Source organism: Bos mutus, chromosome 18 (genome assembly GCF_027580195.1).
Source record: "Bos mutus isolate GX-2022 chromosome 18, NWIPB_WYAK_1.1, whole genome shotgun sequence".
Classification (NCBI taxonomy): domain Eukaryota; kingdom Metazoa; phylum Chordata; class Mammalia; order Artiodactyla; family Bovidae; genus Bos; species Bos mutus.
In genome coordinates this window covers 8,463,900-8,487,516 of record NC_091634.1, presented here as the reverse complement: position 1 = coordinate 8,487,516, position 23,617 = coordinate 8,463,900, and the positions used below count along the sequence as shown (strand labels likewise).

Here is a 23,617-nt window from a genome sequence, read left to right as displayed (position 1 = left end):
AGTAGAGAAGGGAGTACGCAACAGGTCTGGGATGTTGGGGGTGATGCACAACAGGAGGATAGGACGCTAAAAACCGGTGGGAAGCAGGTGTTATGGGGGTTGCAGGGGGGGGTCCCAAGAAGTAGGCAGCACTCCTCACACCCCAAGTATGTCCTTTGGGCAGGAAACATCAACAGTAAGAAAATGTACATGGCCAGCCAACAGATAGGTGGCCTCCAAAGTTAAAAACACCCGCCCAGACCCCCCAACCCCCGTCCCACCCTCCCACCCACCCCTGCTCCCCTTCAGGCAGAGATGTGGCAGCATTTGCTGGCTTGTAGCATTGGTCCTCTGGGACCCTCGGTCTCCTCTTCGAGGGTCCTGCCCGAATTGGCTGGCACTGAGGGCAAATTGAGCCTTCTAGATTGTCGGGAGAGATTGGCTATATACTCCCGTGGATCCCCGGCCTCCTCCCCAAAGCCGCTTCTCACGGCTGGGGGTGTCTGCTGCCCTCTCAAAAGAAAAGTCTGTCACCCCCTTTTCCCCAAGTCATGCACCCTCCCGCATCCCCCCTGCCCCAAACACACTATATACACACACACACAGGCCCCCTCCCCTCCAAGGCATGGCTGGGCTCTCAGAGGTAGTGGAGGCAAGTGGGGGCTCTGGAATGTGAGAAGTTACAGGTCCAAAGTGCGCCTCCTCCAGCTCTGAAACCCCAAACGTCTCCCCTTCCCTCCCTTCTCCAAGCCTCGAGAATTAGCGTCCTCCCAAGGGCCTGAGTGGAGAAATCGGAGGTGGGGGAGGAGGGAGGTGTGTCCCCTCCCCCATGCACGCACCCACCTGTTCCCCTATCCCCCAGGCCGACGGAGCCCCCTGAGGGTTGGGGGGAGGCCCGAGATCCATGACATCCTAGGATGGATCGGCCTCCTTCAAGGGCCCCTCAGGGAGGGCTAAGTTCTGAGGTCTTGGGGCACAGGTTCCTGGAAGGAGGCGGGGGTGTTCCTCTTGAGGACCGGGGACTTATGGGATAGAGCGAGGCTGGCAGTCTCAAGGGAGAGATCGAGAGGGTCACAGATGGGGTAGGGTTCTCGGGGTGGAGGGGGGGGTGCCTCGAGGTGGAAATTTCTCCAGGAACATAGCCAGTAACGAACAGGGATGCGGGCAGGAGCTGCAGGTAACTGCAGGAGCTGTTCTTTGCAGGAGGACCTGGGGAGGCTCCGGAGGGAAAGAGTGAAGGCTGTTAGTGGGGACGGAGGACAGGGTGGGGGCAGTGAGGAGGGGGGCGATCACGTCCCTGGGGGAAGGGCGGCCGAGTCCCCGGAGAGGAGGTTGCCTCTCCGGAGGACCAGGGAGATGCAGTCCAGCACGGATGCAGCGATCTCTCGAGGCTGGAGGCGGAGTCCCTGCGGAGGGCCCTAGAAGCCCCGGATGTGGCAGTAAGCCTCTAGGCTGGCGAAGAGGATGTAAAGGAACCATAGGCCCAGAAAGAGCGCGGTGGTGGCGAGCTTGGGGCCGCGCGGGCCGCCCAGCTCGCCGCCGATGTGCGGCCGGCGGCGGTAGAGCAGCACGGCGATGCCCACGAAGGCGAAGACGGTGAAGAGAGTGACGGAGAAGGCCAGCGTGCCGGTGCGCACCTCGAAGGGGCGGCCCTGCACCGCCCAGTACACTGCGGCCACCGACCAGGCCACGCCCAGGCCCAGGAACACGTTCACGGCGTTGGAGCCCGTCACGTTGCCGATGGACGCGTCGGCGCACTGGTCCTGCAGCGCCGCCACCTTGCTGGCGAACGTGTCTGCGGGGCGGGGACATCGAGGGTCAGAGGGGGCTCAGCGGGTAACACCCTCCCCCCATCGCAAGCATCCGTCAGTCACCTGGTTCCCAGATAGACCCACCAGCACTCCGCTGACCCCGAGGATCCAGCGTGGTCAGAGCTCCAGTAGAGCGCCCCATGGATTCAATAGGCCAACTGAATCCTCACCCCCAAAGGCACCAATGGGATGCCCCATAGAACTAAAGTGGTGGGAAATGGTAGAAACCAGACGATTTCCCTCTTCTGGAGCTCTGGGCCCTTGATCCCACCCAGGGGGCAAAGTGAAAGTGTTAGTCACTCAGTTGTGTGGGACTGCCTCTTTGCGACCCCCGTGGACTGTAGCCCACCAGGCTTCTCTTGCCAGTGGGACTCTCCAGGTAAGAAAACTGGAGTAGGTTGCCATTTCCTTCTCCAGGGGATCTTCTCCACCCAGGGATCGAACGTGGGTCTCCCACATCGAGGGCAGATTCTTTACCATCTGAGCCACCAGGGAAGCCCTAAGTCAGTTGCTTGACCTGTGCCTGCTGGCTATAGGCCCGGCTGCCTGCTTTGTTATGGAAGGTGTCTACATCCAATGGAATACACTACCTGCTCTCTGGAACTCATCACCTGTCTCTGGGGGATCCACTACTTGCTTTCTAAGGGACTGGTCTGCACGCAATGCACAATCCATGCATTGCATGCAAGATCTGCATGCAATGTCTGGATGCACTGCCCACTGTCTGGAACTCAGCGCTTCTATGGGCCCCGCTATGTGATTTCTGTCAAGTCCTCACCTTAGTCTATGAAACCCTCTCCCATCACCTGTCTCTCCAATGCCCTGCCACATTCTTTGTATGGAATCTATCGTCTGGTTTTTACCATTTCCCACCACCTGTATGAGACATCTCATTATTTGCCTCAGGTGACGCATTGGATCAATGGGGTCCCCTGCCTAGTTTCTGTTATTCCCCACCATAGTCTATATTGCTATGGGCTCTGCTGCTTGCTCTATATGGGACTTGCCACCTGCTTTCTGTGGGATTTGTTGCCTGCCTTCTGTAGAACTCAGTCTACTTCGTGTGGGACACACTACTATATCGTTGTGGAAACCACTCTATTCTGTGGGGCCCACTGCCTACTTTCTCTGGGACTCGCTGCCTGCTTTCGATGGGAATCACTACCTGTTTCCCATGAACCTCCTCCTGCCTGTTTCCAGGCCCGGTCACCCCATTACCACCTGCCTGGACAAATGTCAGGCCCCACTCACCCGGCACCTCTTGCCCATCAGTTCCCTGCTTGGCTTCTGTCGAGCCTACAGCTTCGCTGCTCTGGCCTCCACCCATTTCTAGATAGCTTGCTAAGTTCGCAGGTCTCTAGAGTGGAGGGCAGGCCTCAGAACCGTTCACCGTGGTGGCTTTCTGCAGGCCCCACCACCTGCTTCCTGGGCCTACAGCGCCACCACCTGGCTGGTGAATGCATTTGATGATGAGGAAAAGAAAGCTGTGAGGCTCCGAGCTTAGTCTTCTCTCTCCTGTAGGAATTTGTCTGCGCCGCCTGGTTTCTCAGGGACCCTCCCTCAGACTTGGGGGAAAGAAGATTCCTGGCCATGGTGATTCAGTAGAATATATGCTGTCGTCTCTGAGTCTTCTTTCTATGGCATTTCCTCCCATATCTGGTTTCTGCTCTGCCCCTTATCTTAATTGAAGCTTTGATGGCTTTAACTGGCCTGGTTAAAGCCTAGTGGCCTGGTTCTGATCATGCCCAGGAACAGATGTCCATGGACTCTCCCATCTGGTTCCTTGGCAGGGGGAGGGGAGGTGAATATTAATATCTTGTTTCTACGGAACTCACTGCATGGTTTCTACGAGGTCCCCACCTTCTTTCTATGCCCCTCCTCTCCCAACACCGTCTTCTTCAATATCCTGCCACTTTCTTCTGACAAAATCCATCATCTGGTTTCTACCATTTCCTACCACCTTACTTCTATGGGACATTCCATCTGGTTGCTTTCAGGGAGAATTCAAGTTACATGGCTCGGTGGTTAAAAAAAAAATCCACCTGCCAGTGCATGAGATGTGGATCCAATGAGCCAGGAAGATCCCTTGGAGAAGGTAATGGCAACATACTCCAGTGTTCTTGCTTGGGAAATCCCATAGAGGAGCCTGGCAGGCTACAGTCCATGGGATCACAAAAAGTCAGACTCAACTTAGTGACTAAATAACAACAACAGATTGAATCCATGAGCTCCCCCCACCTAGATTCTATTATCCCCACCTTCCTATTTCTAAGGGACCCACCAGACTTGGTTCTGTCTGATTCTACCACCTTATTTCTGCAGGACCTTTCTCCTAGGCTCCTCCACCTGCCTGGCTTCTCTGAGACCCTCCCCCAACAAGTGGTCTCCCGAGAGGTTACCGGGGATGGAGGTGCCCAGGGCCACGAAGACAACAGCGTTGACAGAGTCCTTGAGGCCAACGGTGCAGCCGAAGTGGGAAGCGAGGTCCCCGATGAGGGCGGTGAGCAGCCCAATGACCAGGATGCAGACGCCGAAGCAGGCCCAGCCGTGGCAGTACTCGGTGGGGGGCACGCAGGCAAACAGAACCTTCCAGAACACCGTCAGGAAGTGCATGACGTAGTCAAAGCACGAAGGCAGCCGCTCCTCCCGGGACCCGTCCTCCTCCTCCTCCTCGTCCCCTGTGGGCACACGACCCAGCTGGGGCACACTCTCGTGCCTCCTTCCTCGCCTACAGAGCCCCCCCTTCTGTTGAACTCCCAGACAGTCTCACTCCCAGACAAATTACTTTCCCAGAATCCCTTGAAGCTAGGAGACTGTCTGGCCCCAGGTAAAAATATTCACTTTCCCAGAATCATCTGAAGCTATAGGAGGCCGTGTGCCCAGCTAAAAATATCCAGTTTCCCAGGATCCCTTCTGCTAGGGGTGGCCAGATCCCTAGCTAAAGATATGGCTTTTCCCAGAAGGTTTTATGGTCACTGGCAGTCATGTCTGCACCTGGAAATATTCACTTCCTCTGATTCATCACAGCTGATGGTAGCCACATGATCAGCTAAAGGTGCTCACTTTCCCAGAATCCTCTGCACCTAGAGAGAACCCCCTACCCAGCTAACATTAGTCACTTCCCCAGAATCCCTTGAGGCTATCAACAGTGCTGTCCTCGGATATAAATATTCACGTTCCCAGAATTCCGTGCAGCCAGCGGCAGTCATGTCCTCAGCTTAAACACTTGCTTCCCAGAATCCCTTGCAGCAAGGGCCATGTGACCCAGTCTGGCCAAGAGACATAAACAGAGGGTTCTGGAAAGCTCTAGCTTTCCCGATAGGGGCACTGTTATCATGGGCGTGTTTTCTGAGTTTTGTAAAATGTGCCTCATCCTTAGAGTTGTTTGTGTCACCTATGGTGACCGAATTTAACCCACTTTTGACCTGTGATTTGTGTAATGGGAAAGTGCAGATGAAATGTTTTCCTATGCTCACCCGAAACAGATAAGCGGAAAGCAATGAATGAGAAGCAATGAACGCACTTGAGTGTGCCAAGAATTACATCTGGAAGGGTACTGATAAGAAACACTGTAACCCCTGACCAGCAGCTCAGAGCAAGGGAATAAAAGACCAGCCACCAGGTTATGAAGCCACTTTCCATGGTCTCACCCACTGGCTCCTTGGAATGTCAAGGAGCAGAGGACAGCTGGTGGCCATGGAGGCAGAGAGAGACTGGTAGATTTGGGTCATATATCCCTTTCCTACTTTTCCGGATCACATAGCCACTTGGCTTAAATAAAATAAGTAAAATGGAATTGGAAATTAAAACTGGAAACGCAAATGCAACAGGCACTCTGCTCCTTTCTATTTTCCTTGCCTTTTTTTTTTTCCCTGCCTGGAATATGGACTTGTTACCTGGAGGTACAGCAGCCATCTTGCAACCATGAGGGCAACAGCTGAGAATGGGAAAGAGAAAGAAAGAAGGAGCCTGGGCCTTTAACGAACATTACTAGGCTGCTGCTAACTTTTTATTGCCTCCTACAGATTTTTGTTGTTGTTGTTCCATGTGAGACATAAACTAGTGTACTTAAGCCACTTATGGTCAAGTTTTCTGTTGTCTGTCACTGATCCCTAACTCACCACACGGCTCAGGCTGCAGCAGGAAGGACACACTCTTAGGGAGGAGGGGGCTGCTATCATTGCATCTTTTGGGGCTTCCCTCTTCCCTGCTCCAAATCCTGCCTTAGCTCCCCATTGCTCTCAGACCCAGGCCCACACTCCCACACTTCCAGTACCCACAGGCTCTGGCCTCTGCTTACTTCTCCAGCACCTCTCATCTAGAGAGAGCTTTATGAGTATGCTGTAGTTCTGGATCCGACGTTTTGGTATCAAATGCTGGATCCACTGTGTGATCTTGAATCAGTGTCCTAACCTCCCTGAGCCTCCAAATAGCTATTTGAGAAATGGAAGCAATAATTGGACCTGCCTCGAGAAGGCTGTGATGATTGCATGAGTCAGGCCCTGTGATGTCTCCATGGGACCTGGCACATCTCCACTGTGATTGTTATTGTTCTGGCCATTGCTGTTGAAGGCCTTTTCCAGTGCCTGGGGGGATTCAAAGATGCTCAAAACCAAGTCCAGCCTGCAAAGAACATTCCACCAAGAATGGGAGGTAAAGGAAATACAAAAGCTCCTCTAAGCACAAGGTGGGACATGATTCATCTCCCAAGGAAGCGAGAACCAGAATGCTTTGTGTTCACATGAGGAACCAAAAGCCATTTGCGGAACAAAGTACAAAATGATCAAGCCCCAACCCGGATACTCTGGGGACACTCATTAAATGAGTTCCCACAGGAAATGGACTTCAAAGCTGCCTGACACTCAACCCATCTTCATCATTATCATCATCATAGTTATTATTGTTACTGTTATTATTATCGCTACTTCCTCTAATCACCTGCTTTCTATAGACCTGTGGCCTCCATGACCACCATCTCATGTCCATAGTTTCAGTTTTATGAACCTTCTTATGTTCACTACTTCCCTAGAGACATTGTTCTGGCTTCCCACTGTTCTTGAAGCTCAAATTGCTTGCCACATCCTCTGAAACCTTGCCTGACCCATCTCCTGCCAGTTTTTTTTTTTTTTTTATTTACTTATTTATTTGATTGTATGGCATATGGGATCTTAGTTCCCCAACCAAGGATGGAACCCGTGCCCCCTGCCTTGGGAGCCTGGAGTCTTAACCCCTGGACCACCAGGGAAGTCTCTCCTGCCAGTTTTGACAGCCTCAGCTCATACCTGCTCCCACCCTCTCCCACTTCCTTCCATAGGCTCTCTCTCTCCAGAAGCTTCCGTCATTTAAAACATTCCATGGCTCCCCATTGCATCTAAAATGACACCCAAGCCCCCTCCTGTGGCCTCTAAGGCCTTTGGGGTCTGGACCCTGCTCACCTCCAACCTAATCCCAGTCCTCTTCTTCATGCCTGAAACCAGTCACCGTCCCCAAATGTGCCATAATCTCCCACATTTCCATACGCAACACTTCCCTCCACCTGGCACTCTCTTCCTGGCCAACTCCTATTCCTATTTGAAAAATCAGATCAGAAGCCTCCTCCTCCAGGAAGCCCTCCTTGACCTTCAAGCTGGGTCAGACACCTGGTCTGGGCTCCCTCAACCCAGGCCTGCCCATCATTCTGGCTCATCATTCTCTTGTGACAGGTCTGTCTCTCCCATTGGACAGTGAGCTCTGTGAGAACAGGGCCCAAGCTGCCAAGAGCATTTCTTTGTCTCCAGCAATGTCCCTACATCAGACGGGGGCCACAGAATCCCTTCCCAGGTGGTGCTAGTAAAAAAACTTGCCTGCTGATGCAGGAGACCTAAGAGACACAGGTTCAATCCCTGAGTCAGGAAGATCCCCTGGAGAAGGAAATGGCAACCCACTCCAGTATTCTTGCCTGGAAAACCCCATGGACAAAGGAGCCTGGTGGGCTACAGTCCATGGGGTTGCAAAGAGTTGGACACAACTTAGCAACTGAACAGCAACAACAAAAACAAGTGTACTATTTAGGTACTTAAAGCTGATTGATTCTAATGCAAATAAATGTACAATACAATAAACTCATGGATGATACATATACATAAAAGAAACAGATGCTGAAAGAAGAATGTGGCTTCAGAGGGGATGCCTCTTCCCTGCTATTAGGCTTCCAATATGGTGTCTCTGGGACCACTACCTTGTACTTTTCCATCGCGGATCCCTGGCTTCTTCTGATCCCACCAACCAGTTTCTTTCTGACCATAGTTCCTTGTGTGTGTTTATTTTCCACCAGGGTTGGCCTCCCTGAAGAAAACCTGATGCTGTGCAAGGGACAGAAGTCCTGAGTTCCACCCTGGCCCTTTCTGGATTCCCTGTGGGACTTCAGGCCAGTCCCTCCTATGTCTCTGGGCCTCAGTTTCCCCCAGCTCTATCACAAAGGGTCTCCAAGACAGCCTGTGAATCCATGTCATCATACATCTGGCCACAGGGAGGCAGTGTGGGCCTTCGGAGGCCTAAGAGGTGAGACCCACTGGGGTGGGAGAGTTGGGTGCCCTGGTGACCGTCTCCATGGTAACAGAGGAGCCCAGGCCCAGGAGGGGAGACCGAACCATTTAACCTGTTTCCACCCTCCAATTGCCTGAATGCCAGGAGAAAGCCCAGACTGGGACCCCTCCTTCCCACAGTGCTCCACCTCTGATCCTGTCTGCGCAAACTTTCTGCCTCTCTCTCTGGCCTTCTGCCTCCTCATTCTCTACATCTTTCATGTATCTGGAAGATGTCTCTGCATCTCTGTCCTTCCTCGGGATTCTCTGTGCTTTTCTATGTGTCTGTCTCTCCTATTTGTATTCATTTCCTATCTTTTCCTTTGTCTCTCTGTATCTCGATCTTTTTCTTTGCGTTTCCCTGTGTCTCTCCTGTCTTCTCTCTGATCTTTTCCCCTTGTCCCTCTTCCCTTCTCCTTTTTATTTCTCTTTTTCTGTCGGTCTCTGTCTCTTCATCCCTCTCTTCTTCCTCTCTCCTCCCTCCCCACTTACCTGCGCTCACCGTAATTGCCTCTAAAAACTGCTCTCTCCACGAATGAGTCCCAATCACCAAAGCCAAGTTCGTTTTCTTGATGAGTTTATCCACCGTATTCTGGGGATGAGAGGGTAGGGAGAGACCATGGTCCATGACCACCTTAGGGCAGCTCCATGAGAGGTCCTGGGGATGGAGGCTCACACCCCATGCTCAGGGGTCCTCAACTTTCCATAGCTGGGTTCTACTAGCAAGAAGGGACAAGGGAGGCGTGTGCTGTCCGTGGTGCTAACAGAGGAACGTGGAGGGTGCCCTCAGACCTTGGGTGCCCCTCCCTGTGACCCTCATAGTTGATCCCTTCTTGGACTATCCCCAAGGAAATGATACAGGCAAGACTCCAGGAAAGTGGGCCCCCAGAAAATCACCTTAAAATCATATGACTCCTCAATGATGACCTCCAGTCGACAGTTTTCCCCGAGAACCGGCTTGCCCATTTCTGCTATCCTCTGAGCCTCTTCCTCCTCAGCCGTCAGTTTCCTGTCCCCATCCCCTGCAGCATGAGGGGTGGGAGTTAGACTCCAGGGCACCTGCGATGCCTCCACTACCTCTTCCCATCCAAAAGAAAACACTGCTCTTCTCTGGGATGCCTCCTTGGTAAGGCTTCCTCAGCCTGTCCCTACATCCCATCTGACCACCACTTTCCCCAACCAGAGGCCCAGCTCCCACACCCTGGTCCATGAAGTTCGGCTGGTGGACTCTGAGGTTCATATAGTAGAGGGGCTGTGTGACCATGGGCAGTGCCTTAGTCTCACTGTGCCTCAGTGTTCATATCTACAAAATGGGTACAATAACTACCGACCTCATAAGGTGGTTACGAGCATTAAAGAAGTTAATTCATGTAAAGGGCTTAGAACAGTGCCTGGTACACAATAATTAAAAAATGTTAGTTTATTATGATTACTGCCATTATCATTACCACCCTGTGGAAGAGGTTTTATATAATTATATATATATAATAGAAAAGATATTATCTATTTATATAAATTTACATTGATATGTAAAATAGATTTATATTGATTAAATAGATTATATATATATATATATATAATATATATATATAAATAGATTATACTGACCCTTTGCTCCAAGCCCAGCACCGACCCAATCCTAGGTCTCAAAAGAAAGCCACCCACCAACCAAGAACATTCTCAAAACTATGCTTGAGTGAGAAATGACTTTGATTGTGTTAAGCTATTGGGATTTGTGGGCTTACTTCTTACAGCAGCTTGTATTACTTATCCTAACTAATACAACCTTCAGCCTATCCCTAATCTTAACCCCTAACCTCAATTCTGATCTCAACTCCAAAACTACTCAGTCACTATCTCCAAGCCCCTGACCCTAGTCCCAACTCTCACCCCAAATTTCTCACCTTGGCCCCAGCTCTACCCTCAAATCCTTCAAACTCACCTCAAATTCCAAACTTAGCTTTGACCTCAATCTGGCCCCAGTTCTAATCAGATCCTATCACAAACCTAGAAGCCAATCTCTGTCTTAATTTTAGCTTTGCTGCTGCTGCTGCTAAGTTGCTTCAGTCGTGTCCGACTCTGTGTGACCCCATAGACGGCGGCCCACCAGGTTCCCCCGTCCCTGGGATTTGACCCAGTCCTAATACTGATCCCAGACCCCAACCCCAACCCAGTTCTATTCGACCCCAAACCTGATTCCCTCTGATGCCACCACAAACCCACATCAGATTCTATGACATACTTTCTTCCCCATCTTAACTACAAACAAAACATGATCTTGGCCTTCGAGCCTCTGTCACCCCAATTTCACACTGGTCCCACCAAATTGATTGCACCTGCAATCTGCCTCAAACCTGATCTGGAGGGGAGTTTGAGGCCTGACCCGCCCCCAAGACCCTCCCTCCAGTGACCCCCCCTCCCAAAGACCAGAAGTAACTCCACTCACCTTGGTTGAGTAGCAGAGCTGGGGAGAGACAGAGACAGGGAGAAGGTGAGATCTTCTCTGGGAAGCTCAGATCCATGAACTTGAAGGGGCCACAACTGAACCTCCAAAGGTCCCCCCACCCTGGACCCCTTACCTCTCCCACAGCCCACCTATCACCTCTCACCTGAAATCCCTCGTTTAAGCCACTGTGGCTGGCCCAGTTCGATGAAGAAATTATCCTTTTTCTCATATTCCTCGTCATCAACTATCTTCACCTGAAGAGTTTTCCTGAAGGGAGAGGCAGAATCCCAGCATAAGGCCCCCTGCCCATGACTCACCAATAACTCGCCCATTAGCCAATCAGTTTCTTGGGCACTCGCTCCAACTCAGGCTCTATAATCTCATTTCATCCTTACACCACCCTGGGGGGAAGGTTCTCTGCTTATCCCCATTTGACAGAGACACGCTCAGAAACATCTGAAGAAGCCGCTATTATTGTTCAGTTGCTCAGTCGGGTCCGACTCTGCGACCCACGGACTGCAGCATGCCAGGCTTCCCTGTCCTCCACTATCTCCCGGAGTTTGCTCAAACTCATGTCCATTGAGTCGATGACGCGATCCAATCATCTCACCCTCTGTTGCCCCCTTCTCCTGTCCTCAATCTTTCCAGCAACAGGGTCTTTTCCAATGAGTTGGATCTTTGCCGAGTTTGTATTAAATATCGACCTGAGGACCTCCCTTGTGGTCCGGTGGTTAAGATTCTGCACTTCCAATGCAGGGGGCACGGGTTCGATCCCTGGTTGGGAACTAAGATCCCACATGTGGTGTGGTGTGGCCAAAACAAAAAGAACAAATTAAAAAAACTCAAAATAAGTATCAACCTGAGGGATCCTGATAAAACCAAAGTTAAACTGGGTGCTTCCTCTGCTCAAAACATTCACACAGACCTCCCTGTGTGAGTCCGCCTGCCAATGCAAGGAACACAGGTTTGATCCCTGGCCTGGGACGATTCCACACATGCCACGGGGAACTTAGCCTTGTGAAACAATGAAGACCTAGCACCACCAAAAAAACAAACAACAACGAAACCCCCCTAAAAAAAAATTCACACGGTTTCCATCTCACAAAGAGTAAAAGCCGAAGTCCCGAGAATGGCTCACAAGGCCCCCTGAAATCTAGCCCTCATTCCCCTCCTGGCCTCCCATCCCTCTCCCCTCACACACTCACCCCAGTAACACTGGCCTCCTCAGTGTTTTGAGAATGTAATAACAAGCCTGCTCGTGCCTCAGGGTCTTTGCACTGGCTGTTCCTTCCGCTGAGAACACTGTTCTCCCATGCTCGTTCCCTCAATTCCTCCAGTTCTCTGTTCAAACTTTACCTTCTTTTTCAATGAGACCCACTCCCTCCACCTTCTTTAATACTGAAATTCATGCCTGGACCTACCCCAGCGCACTCTTGGCCCCCTTCCCATGCTCCACGTCTTTGTTGTTTCAAATCATCTTCTAACGCACCACCAGCTGGGTTTATCTTGTTTGTTGTTTGCCATTTGCCTCTCCACATTAAGATATAAGCTCCTCCAAGGCAGCGATCTTAGTTCATTTATGTTCTTTGCTGTATCCCCAATGCCCAGAATAGTGCCTGGCATATAGTGTGACCTCCATAGACAGCCGTTAACTCAAATTCTTTAGCTTGGAAGACCCTCAACTTCCTGCCCCTTGTCTTCATTCGGAGGGGTAACTGAGCACTAACTGATTTTCTCAGCATCCCAGCTGCCATAGTAACCAGGGAATGGGAGGGGAGAAACAGCCAGAAGTCATCCATCCCCTTCAGGTACACAACAGACCCCCTCAATTATGAAGACCCACAAGCCCACAATAACCCACAGCTCTGCCACCAGCAGCTATCTCAGCTGTAGGAACCACAAGGCCTGGCCCCAGAACCCAGAAACACAAACACCCAGCCCACACAGTCACCCAGCAGAGGAAGCAGAGCCAATCACACCGCCCACGCCCACACACCATCATACCCCGCAGCCATTCCCTATGCAGTGGCAAAATCGCACGGAACCAGATGCCAATTAGCACAACACCTCCACCACAGCCTGGGCAACAATGCCAACCTGTGAGACCCCTGCTGTGATTCCATGTAGAGTCTCCTTCCTTACCCCTCACTCTTTATGCCTCCTGGTGTCTCTGTTTATTCAGTCTCTCCCCGGCTCTCTGCCTTTCTCTCCGTGTTCTCCTCTCCCCATCTCCATCTCTCAGTGTCGGAGAGACTGAATGGGACAGAATGGAACAGCCAAACTCGACACAATCTAAGCAAAAGGGTCTCAACCATGCAGACATATCTAAACACATGAATGCCCAGGACACAGTGACACCCACAGATGGACACACAAGACAGTCACGAGGGGGCATACATGCACTTCCACCTTCACCCACTTTCGGTTTCAAGACATTTAAAAGTTTCTGTTGGTTGAAAGAATGGCAGCCCCCACCCCTCAACTTAGGAGTGGGTTGGGAGCTGTCCGTGGTGCTGAAACACTGCAGCCAGGTGGAGTCGTCTCCTGACACATGCTCCTCACAGACACGTAGACAGCTGCTGACACGCTGACACGCTGACAAGGTGATACACACACATACACACACCTCTGCCACTCATTCGCTTGCAGACATGCCGTGGTCCCCTGACACCCAGTGACAACGTGCACCAGTTGACACTCTGACAAGTGTGTCCGCTTGGGACCCAAAAGGAGGAGAAGCCCAACCGGCAGGGGACAGCAAGAGGAACTGGAGCTAGATGAGGGCGGGGCTTCCTGAGGTCAAAGGAAGCAGCTTTAGCAGTACGGGATTAACAGATACACACCATTATATAGAAAATAGATAAGCAACAAGAATTTACTGTATGGCACAGGGAACTATATTCAATATCTTGTTATAACCTATAATGGAAAAGAATCTGAAAAAGAATATATATATGCTGCTGCTGCTAAGTCGCTTCAGTTGTGTCCGACTCTGTGCGACCCCATAGACGGCAGCCCACTAGGCTCCCCCGTCCCAGGCAAGAACACTGGAGTGGGTTGCCATTCCCTTCTCCAATGCATGAAAGTGAAAAGTGAAAGTGAAGTCGCTCAGTCGTGTCCGACTCTTCGAGACCCCATGGACTGCAGCCCACCAGGCTCCTCTGTCCATGGGATTTCCAGGCAAGAGTACTGGAATGGGGTGCCACTGCCTTCTCCAACATATATATATGTCTGAACCACTTAGCTGTACATCTGAAATGATCACAATATTGTAACTCAACTATAATTCAGTTAAAATTGATCATTTTTTAAAAAGGAAACAGCCTTCCTCCCCAGCCTGACATTCTGTCATCCTCACGCCCTCGTTTCCTGGAAACTCCACTTTCCCACCCCTCACAGGCTCTGATTTCACACCCAGTCTCTTTCTCATACTATCTCCCATTCTCTCATGCTGACTGGAACTCTTCTCTCTCTGTAGCATCAGCAGGACTTTCCCTTCCCTGAGTCCGCCTGGGTTCCTCTCAGAGAGAAGAATGTCTCTTGTTACCTCCCGCACTTCTATTCCTTTCAGTCTTCTTCCATCTCAGTCTCCAATCACTATTTCCCTCTTTTTTCTGGCCTCACCAGGTGACAGGAGGGATCTTAGTTCCCCCACCAGGGATCGAACCTGTGGCCCCTGCACTGGGAGTGCAGAGTCTTAGCCACTGGACCACCAGGGAAATCCCTCTTTCCCCCTCTCCTGATGGGCCTCTGTCACTCAGTTTCCATCTCTCGTGGCATCTGTCTCTAAGCCTGTGTCTTTCTGTCTCCTGTCTTCTGTCTCCCTGTCTTTCACCCATCTGGTTGCCTCTCTGTCTCTCTCTTGCATCTCTCCCCTCTACCCCATATCTCTGGGCGTCTCTCTTCCATCTCCCTGTTGATCCTGCCTGGGGTCAGCCCTCCAGCCTGGCTGTTTCTCCAGGCATCTCTAATTAGTGCCTGCCCATCAGAGAAAGGATGTGTTTCCCTAAACGCTAATTAGCCTCCTGCTCTCTGTCTCCTGAAACCACAGCTGGCAGCCTGGGCGGGGGCGGAGGGCAGAGGGTGTCCCAGCCTGGGGAAGCCGTAGGGGCGGGCGGAGGAGAAGCCCTGAGGAAGCCCGCGGCCGCAGGCGAAAAGTTGATTGGAAGCCGTAGACTACAATTCGGACTGGGACAAGCAGAAAGACAACTCCCTCCACGCCCTCTGCCTCGGGTGTGAGAGATGGGGCCTAGAATGGTGCTCTGGGCCCTCAACCCAAGTCAGAACAGAGACAGATGGAAAGGTATGGAGAGTCTGTGACTGAAATATAACCCGAGTCAGAGAGCTGGATCCCGGGGACAGAGATCCAGAGATGACACAAACTCTCCCGAGAACGAGAGACGCAGAGACGCAAAGGGAGAGGTGAAGAGGCAGGGTGAGCAGTGAGCAGCTGAGCTGGGAGGCCGAGCCGCAGAGGCTGGGAGGGGGAGAGGGAGGGGGCGCGGTGGGGGCTCTGCTCGGTGGGGGGAGCGTGGGCGGCGGGAAGAGGGAGACAGACGGGCGTGCGGGGGCGGAAGGGAGCGGGCGGGAGCTGGGATGTGAGGCTGCCGGCACGCGCACCGGGAGACTCGGGCATCTGCGCAAGGGGGTGGCCGGGTGTCTGGGCGTGAGAACAGTCCTGACTCTGCGTCCGTGACTTTGCATGTCTGTATGTGCCCGGTGCGCCTGCTGGTTCTGTCTGTCTGTCTACATACGTACGTAGCCAGCTCCTCTCCGGAGACTCGGTCTCCCACATCCCAGCCCTCCTTTCCCGTGTCTCTTCCTAGGCCCCCAGATTTCTACTCCGACTTTCCCCAAAGCCTCGCCTACATTCCCCCTACCCAAGAGCTCCCCTCCTTCCCCCCGCCCACCTCCTTTAGGCCACGCCCCATCCCCTTAGACCCCGCCCTCTTCCGCTGTCCTCAGCCTTTGCCTCGCGTCCTAGCCACGAAATTAAAAGACGCTTGCTCCTCAGAAGAAAAGCTATGGCAAAGCTAGACAGCATATTAAAAACCAGAGACATTACTTTGGCTGACAAATGTCTGAATAGTCAAAGCTATGGTTTTTCCAATAGTCATGTACAGAATGCAAGATTTGGACCATAAAGAAGGCTGAGCGCTGAAGAACTGATGCTGTTGAACTGTGGCGTTGGAGAAGACGCTTGAGAATCTCCTGGACTGCAAGGAGATCCAACCAGTCAATCCTAAAGGAAATCAGTCCTGAGTATTCATTGGAAGGACTGATGCTGAAGCTGAAACTCCAGTACTCTGGCCACCTGATGCGAAGAGTCAACTTATTGGAAAAGATCCTGATGCTGGGAAAGATTAAGGGCAGGAGAAGAGGGTGACAGAGGATGAGACGGTTGGATGGCATCATCGACTCAATGGACATGAGTTTGAGCAAACTCCGGGAGATAGTGAAGGACAGGTAAGCCTGGCAAGCTGCAGTTCATGGGGTCGCAGAGTCGGACACGACTGAGTGACTGAACAACAACCACTCAGACCCCACCTAGCTCCTTCTCTGTTCCACAGACTCGGCCTCTGCATCGAAAGGGAACTCAGGGCACACTCCTCCATTCTACCGGTTAAGCTCTCCACATCCCTCTCCCCAGGCCCCACCCTAATTCCTCTCGTCTCTCCTCACTTGGCCATTCTTCCTGGTGTCCCACTCTCTTCTCCCCAAACCAGCCCAGTTCACGCAGGACCCGCCCACATCTCGTCCCAACATCTTGACCCCACTCCTCACTCCAGTCTCCCCCCTTCTCTCCTTCATCCCGCCCCTTTTCTGGACCCTGTACCGCCTCCCCAGGCCTCCCCATTTCCAGGGCTCCATCAAAGCTCCACCCCTTTCTAAGACTGAGTGTGTTAGTTGCTCAGTCGTTTCCGACTCTTTGCGACCCCATGAACTCTAGCCCACCAGGCTCCTCTGTCCATGGGGTTTTCCAGGCAAGAATACTGGAGTGGGTTGCCATTCCCTTCTCCAGGGGATCTTCCTGACTCAGGGATCGAACCCCGGTCTCCCGCATTGCAGGCAGATTCTTTATCATCTGAGCCACCAGGGAAGCCCTTTCCAAAACTACGCCTCTCGGAGATCCTCCCACTCGGAGGCCTCGCCCCTGTTCGGGCAACGCCAACTCTCGACCGCACCTACTTCCAGGCCCCGCCCCCGTTCGGACCACGTCCCGCCCTGGCCCCGCCCCTCTCGCGGGCCCCTTGTCGTCTCCCTGGTTCGGGCCGGCGGGCTCGCGCGCTCACATGGTCTCGTCGTCGCCGAACTCGAGCTCGCCGCACGCGTCCTCGTAGTGCACGCCGCCGCCGCGCGCCGTGCCGTCCACCGTGCGGTAGGGGAGGCGCACCGTGCCGCGCGCGCCCGAGCTGCGCACGACGCGCACGTCCACGGTGCCCATGCACTCGCTCACGTGCAGCAGGCGGTCCTGGAAGGAGAAGATGCCCGCGTGGTCGTCGTCCAGGATGGTGACGGTGGCCAGCAGCGGCGACACCAGCCGCCCCTTGGGCCGCCCACCGCCGTCGGGCTCGAACATGCCCTGCGCGTCGCCCACGCGCAGGTTCAGCAGCCGCACGAAGAAGTGCTCATCCTCCTCGAAGATGTCGTCGTCGATGATGCCGATCCGCAGCTCCTTCAGCGTCTCGCCCGGCTTGAACACCAGCGTGCCCTCGCTGCGGTGGAGGAGCGGGGAGAGAGAGGGGTGAAGTCGCTCTCAGGGCTGTGGGCCGGGGAGGTGTGGGGGGTCGGGGTTCAGGGTGGGCTTCCTGGAGGAGGGCGCCGCACCACCGGAAGAACTTAGAAGTATAATGGTGGACAGACGTGAAACATACAATACCGAGGGTGAATGAAGGTGGGCTTTTCCCGAACAGGAGATGCAGAGGGAGAACAAAAACCATGTAGGGGTTCCCTCCCACCATGGAACTCATCAGGAGTAGTGGCATTAAACAGGTGATGAAGGTGAGATCGAGGCAGGCTTCACAGGAGAAGGCTTAGTGGGCAGGAGACCTCCCAGCAGAGGGAACAGCACATGCAAAGTCTTAGGGTGGAGAGGGAGGTTGGAGTGTTTCACAGCCATGCTTCTTGAATCTCAGTGTCCACAGTAATTCCCTGGGACATCTTGTGAAAATGCAGATTGTGGTTCAGTAGCTCTGGGGTTTCAAGGCTCTGCATTTCTACTTAGCGCCCAAAGGACCCCAGTGATTTTGCAACATGGACCATACTTGGAGTAACAGGGACATAGGGCCCACAGTTGACATTGTCATACTTCCCATAAAAACCATTCTGTGCTCCCAGATATCCCCAGCAGAAAATCCACAGTCTTTAACTTGACTTCATTCAGTCATTCAACACATGCTTTCAGTGTGGGAACATGGGAACAGCAGTGCTGGGAACACGGGAAGAGCCCCATGGCACAGCCGTATCACAGTGGCACTTACACATCTCGGGATTTAATTACAGTCCGTTCATAATGAGATAGGTAATGAGCATCTGCTGTGTGCCAGGCACTGTTCTTAGTGTTGGAGAAACAGCAGCAAAACCAGATCAGAGAAGAATCTTTGCTCTGGTGGAGCTTCTGTTCCAGGGCAGGAGATGGGTAATAAAACATAAGGTAATAAAACAAAAAGTAAGGTGATGATGATGCTATGTGGAGAAAATAAAGGAACAAGGGTAGAGAGTGCAGAGAAGGAGCTGTGTGAAAGTGGTCAGGGAAAGCTTGTCTGGGGGCGGGGGTGCCATCTGAGCAGAGACCTGAGGGAGGGAGCCACATGGAGGAGATCTGGGAAAGACTGTTCCTGTAAAGGGAACAGCCAGTGCAAATGTCATGAGGCACCAGTGGGCAGGAGTGCTTGAGGAAGATCAGGGATGCCAGTGTGGCCGCATCCAAAGGAGCAGGGAGGGAGAGAGTGGGAGATGGGGTGACCGAGGGAACAGGGGAAGATGTCATGGGGCCTTGGTGAGCCACGGTGAAGACTTTGGCTTTTACTCCAGTGAGAGGAGAGCCATGGAGGCCTCCGAGGAGAGGAAGGACATCAACTGGCTTAGGTTTAAAAGAGTGTCGGCTGTGTAAGTTTCTAAAGCACAAGCAAGATGCTCTATAATGGGCTGGGGGAGGGAACAAGGCCAAGACATTCATCAGGGTGAAACTTGGGTGGGACAGTGATGACTCTGGGGTGTTAACGAAAGTCAAAAATCTGTCATTTACCCCTCCCTTCCTCTATGGGGGAGTAGAGAGACCCCAGGGTTCTGGCAGGGGTAGAACTGTATGACAAGACCTGGATGGAGGGAATAAGAGCTTCCCATGGCTGCCGCCCTCAGCTCAGAGGGCGCTGTCCATGGTGGCTAAGGCAGGCCAACCTGCTCCAAGCTGCCTGTGCCAGCTGTGTGGTCTTGGGCAGTTAGGACTCAGCAGCCCTCTGAGCCTCGGTTTCCTCATCTGTAAAATGGATTTAATAACCCTGTCTTCCTCTTGGCAGTGTTACAAGGATTGAGTTAATACAGGGGAACTGGACATTGTCCGTAAAGGGACACGTGGGCATCATGTGCCTTCTGGCATGATGCCCTGAGGACAGCTGGATTCCTGCCAAAGTGCATCACGTGAATCTAATCATGAGGAAACATCAGACGAAGCCACACTGAAGATTGTTTGAGTACGTGGCCTATCGTTTTCCAAAGTGTCAGAGTGGGACTTCCCTGGAGGTCCAGGAGTTAAGACTCGATGCTTCCAGTGCAGGGGGCGTGGGTTCGGTCCCTGGTTGGGGAACTAAGATCCCACATGCCATGTGGCACAGCCAAAAGAGAAATTCAGACCAAAGTGTTGGCGTCACCAAAGTCACGGAAAGACCGAGGGAGTGATCCAGATTGAAGAAGGCGAAAGAGACACGACAACCAAATATGCCAAGTGGTTTCTGGATCAGATGGGAAGAGAGGGAGGGAGTGAAAACACAGCTATAAAGGGTGAGACAAGGGCGACTGGGGACAGGCAAGCGTGGACTGTAGATTGGGTCGTCATACTGACGCAATCTTAAACGTCCTGCGTGTGATCACTGGGTTGGGATGATGTGGGAGTATGTCATCATTCTTAGGAGATGCATGCCTCTGTTGATGGGTGAATGGTCATGCTGTCTGACCCTCACTCTAATAAAGTGCCACCGTTAATTTTTTTTTTTCAAAAACAAATTTATGGTTACCAAAGGGGAAAGGTGGGGGGTGGGTGGAGGGATAAATTAGGAATTTGGGATCAACGTAGACACACTACTATATATAAAAGAGATAATCAACAAGGACCTACTGTATAGCCCAGGGAACTCAATATTCTGTAATCACTTACATGGGAAAAGAATCTGAAAGAGAATGGATATACACATATATATAACTGAGTCACTTTGCTGTACAGCCACAACTAACACAACACTGTAAATCAACTATACTCATATCTATAAACTAAAAATTTAAAAAGTAAAGTAGCACCTCAAAACATCTATTATATATTGAAGAGCATGAATGCCCACAGGACAAAATAGGCACAATTGGTGAATATCTGTGTGGAGGTTATATGAAGGTTCTCCAGGCTATGTATTTGCAGCCCTTCTGTAGGTGTGAGATTTTTCAAAATAAAAAGCCGGGGAAAAAAGAACATGGGGATTTTAGAAACCAGGTTTCAGAATCATAGAAGGCTAGGTTCCCAGGACTCATATTCCAACACTGGATGCACAAAATCTGAGAAGATGAAAAATCTTAGAACCATCAGATTAGAGATGGGCTGGGGTCCAGATTAGAATACTAAAACCTTGGAATTCTGGAATCTTAAAACCTTCAACCCTTAGTGTGTTAGGATTATAGAGGCTTAAATCTCAGAATCTTGGAAGAGCTGTGTCATTTGGGGGTCATAGAGGTCATTTTTAATTTGGAGAAACTAAAACCCCACAGAACCACCCTTAGCCTAGTGATGCCTGCAGGCAAGTTAGAAAAAGGTATCCTTTCTTCAAGACACTCTTTCCATGAATCTGGAACTGTCATCATAGACACAGAACTCTACAATGTCCACTATGTGAATAGCACTTCCTTAGACATGTTGCTCTTTTGCAGTGTACAACCTCAACAACTGTACATGACAGTCCTACCTGCCCAGACTGAGGCAGGAACTTACCCAAGGAATAGGGGGCAGGGCTAAGCTGGGGCTGGAACTTCGGTGTCCTCCTCCCAGTCCTAGACCTAAGCTGCCTTGATAAGTGATGCCAGGCCTGTGAATATCAACTGGGTTGGGAGAGTAGAGACATATGGAAAGGTGTCAATTCTTCCTAGCTCTGGCTCCACCACTGAGCAGCATTTACTCCTTCACTTCAAACATCTCCTTCCCAAGGTCATTTGCAGGTGAGAAGGCAGCCTCTGATCCCAGCAAGTGATACCTGTACTCACTTCCTTTTGCAAAGGCTTGGGGTTTTGATGAGGGTGATGCAGACCAGAGGTGCAGGAGGAGTGGAAGGATGAAGAGGTGGACTGACGGCAAGCCCTCACATGGTGAATGCCTGTTCTTCAGTTGAAGGAGGCTAGAGATGTGGGATGAGGGGAAGGATGAAGGGAGGAGGTCAGGGGCGGCCAAAGGGGTCCCATGCTACGGGAAGACAGAACAAAGATATGTGAACAGTTCAGTTTCAACTTAGTAAGTGAAACCTATGAGAAGATCAGCCATCAACACTCTCCTGTATCCTGCTGTATTTTTTCTTCACTCTTCTCACCACTCTCTGACATTTTAATACATTGAATGTATACTTTCTAATGACATGTCTTTCCCAAGAGAGTGTCAGCTGTGTTAGAGCAGGCAGGGATTTCTACATCTTTCATTTATTGATGGTCTCCATTGCCCAGGTTCATTTCTGGCACAGAAAAGACATGTGGTACATGTTATTATTACAGAAAACCATGGGAGCTGGGCTGGAGGAAGCACAAGCTGGAATCAAGATTGCTGGGAGAAATATCAATAACCTCAGATACTCAGATGACACCACCCTTGTGGCAGAAAGTGAAGAAGAACTAAAGAGCCTCTTGATGAAAGTGGAAGAGGAGAGTGAAAAAGTTGGCTTAAAACTCAACATTCAGAAAACTAAGATCATGGCATCTGGCCCCATCACTTTATGGCAAATAGATGGGGAAACAGTGGAAACAGTGAGAAACTTTATTTTTTTGGACTCCAAAATCACTGCAGATGGTGACTGCAGCCATGAAATTAAAAGACGCTTGCTCCCTGGAAAAAAAGTTATGACCAACCTAGACAGCATATTAAAAAGCAGAGAAATTACTTTGCCAACAAAGGTCCATCTAGTCAAAGGTATTGTTTTTCCAGTAGTCATGTATGGATGTGAGAGTTGGACTATAAAGAAAGCTGAGCACCAAAGAATTGATGCTTTTGAACTGTGGTGTTGGAGAAGACTCTTGAGAGTCCCTTGGACTGCAAGGAGATCCAATCAGTCAGTCCTAAAGGAAATCAACCCTAAATATTGATTGGAAGGATTGATACTGAAGCTGAAGCTCCAATACTTTGGCCACCTGATGGGAAGAACCAACTCATTGGAAAAGACCCTGATGCTGGGAAAGATTGAGGGAGGAAGAAGAAGGGGATGACAGAAGATGAGATGGTTGGATGGCATCACCGACTCAATGGACATGAGTTTGAGTAAACTCCGGGGGTTGGTGATGGACAGTGAGGCCTGACGTGCTACAGTCCATGGGGTCACAGAGTCGGACGTGACTGAGCGACTGAACTGAACTGAATGGGAGACTTGTACATCAGTTAACAAAACATACTGTAAACCTATAATTCTTGAAAGAGTGTGGTATAGACAGATCTATTGCACAAATACATAAAGAATTTTGTGGTCCCATGAGGACACAGAAGTTAACTACCTTGTTTACTCTTGTCTGTTGAACCCTTAAAAAAATCTGGATGGCAGATGAATAAAAAGGCCCTACTGTATAGCATAGGGAACTATATTCAGTGTCCTGTGATAACCGTAATGGAAAAGCATATGAAAAAGAATACATATATGGATAACTCAGTCACTTTTCTATACAGCAGAAATGAACACAATATTGTAAATCTACATTTCAACAAAAAATTTTTTAAAAACCTCTGGTGCCTAGTAAGTGCACAGTAGGAATAGCTGGCTAAGGTCACAGTTCTGCTCAAAGAGGGGTGAGGAGAGGGACTGACAGTGAGACATGGGAGGGTTCAGAAGGCGGGTGGCTTTACGGTGGAACCAAAGATGCAGAGGCAATGCGGACACCATCTCTCTTCTCTTGACCCCACTTTGTTTTCCCCCACAGCACTTGCCATCACCTGATATTTTTGTATGCTTCATAGTTTATAACTTTATCACAGCTTAAGGGTAGGGACCTTAGCCGTCTTGTTCACCGAGGTACACCCCTGGCACATGTAGTAGGTGATCGATAAACATTTTTAGGACTTCCCTGGTGGTGCGGTGGGTAAGAATGCACCTGCCAAGGCCAGGGACATGAGTTTCATCCCTCCAAGAAGATTCCACACGCCCCGGAGCAGCCAAGCCTACGCGCCACAACTCCTGAGCCTTCGAGCTGCAAGTACTGAACCCTGAGCTCCTGGGGCCCGTGCTCCACAAGAGAAGCCACCGCAATGAGAAGCCCGCACACCGCAACCAAGAGTAGCTCTTGCGAGCCGCAACTAGAGAAAGTGCCTGCAAAAGCAACAAAGACCAAGCGCAGCCAAAAAAAAAAAAAACATTAATTTTTTTACTTTAATA

The 23,617-nt window shown here is 51.1% G+C and overlaps 1 protein-coding gene across 1 annotated transcript in view; it reads right to left on the bottom strand.

Annotated features, from left to right (window-relative positions):
* Nucleotides 1–284: 284 nt before the first annotated feature.
* The window catches only part of SLC8A2 (solute carrier family 8 member A2), a 33,881-nt gene continuing 10,548 nt past the window's right edge, over nucleotides 285–23,617 (bottom strand). The window contains exons 4-10 of the mRNA XM_070386813.1: nucleotides 17,093–17,515; nucleotides 10,963–11,066; nucleotides 10,800–10,817; nucleotides 9,251–9,375; nucleotides 8,846–8,945; nucleotides 4,190–4,468; nucleotides 285–1,774 (exon numbers count right to left, since the gene is read on the bottom strand). Coding sequence (XP_070242914.1) covers nucleotides 1,398–1,774; nucleotides 4,190–4,468; nucleotides 8,846–8,945; nucleotides 9,251–9,375; nucleotides 10,800–10,817; nucleotides 10,963–11,066; nucleotides 17,093–17,515 — 1,426 coding nt within the window. The 3' untranslated portion in view covers nucleotides 285–1,397. The remainder of the gene's footprint in view (nucleotides 1,775–4,189; nucleotides 4,469–8,845; nucleotides 8,946–9,250; nucleotides 9,376–10,799; nucleotides 10,818–10,962; nucleotides 11,067–17,092; nucleotides 17,516–23,617) is intronic.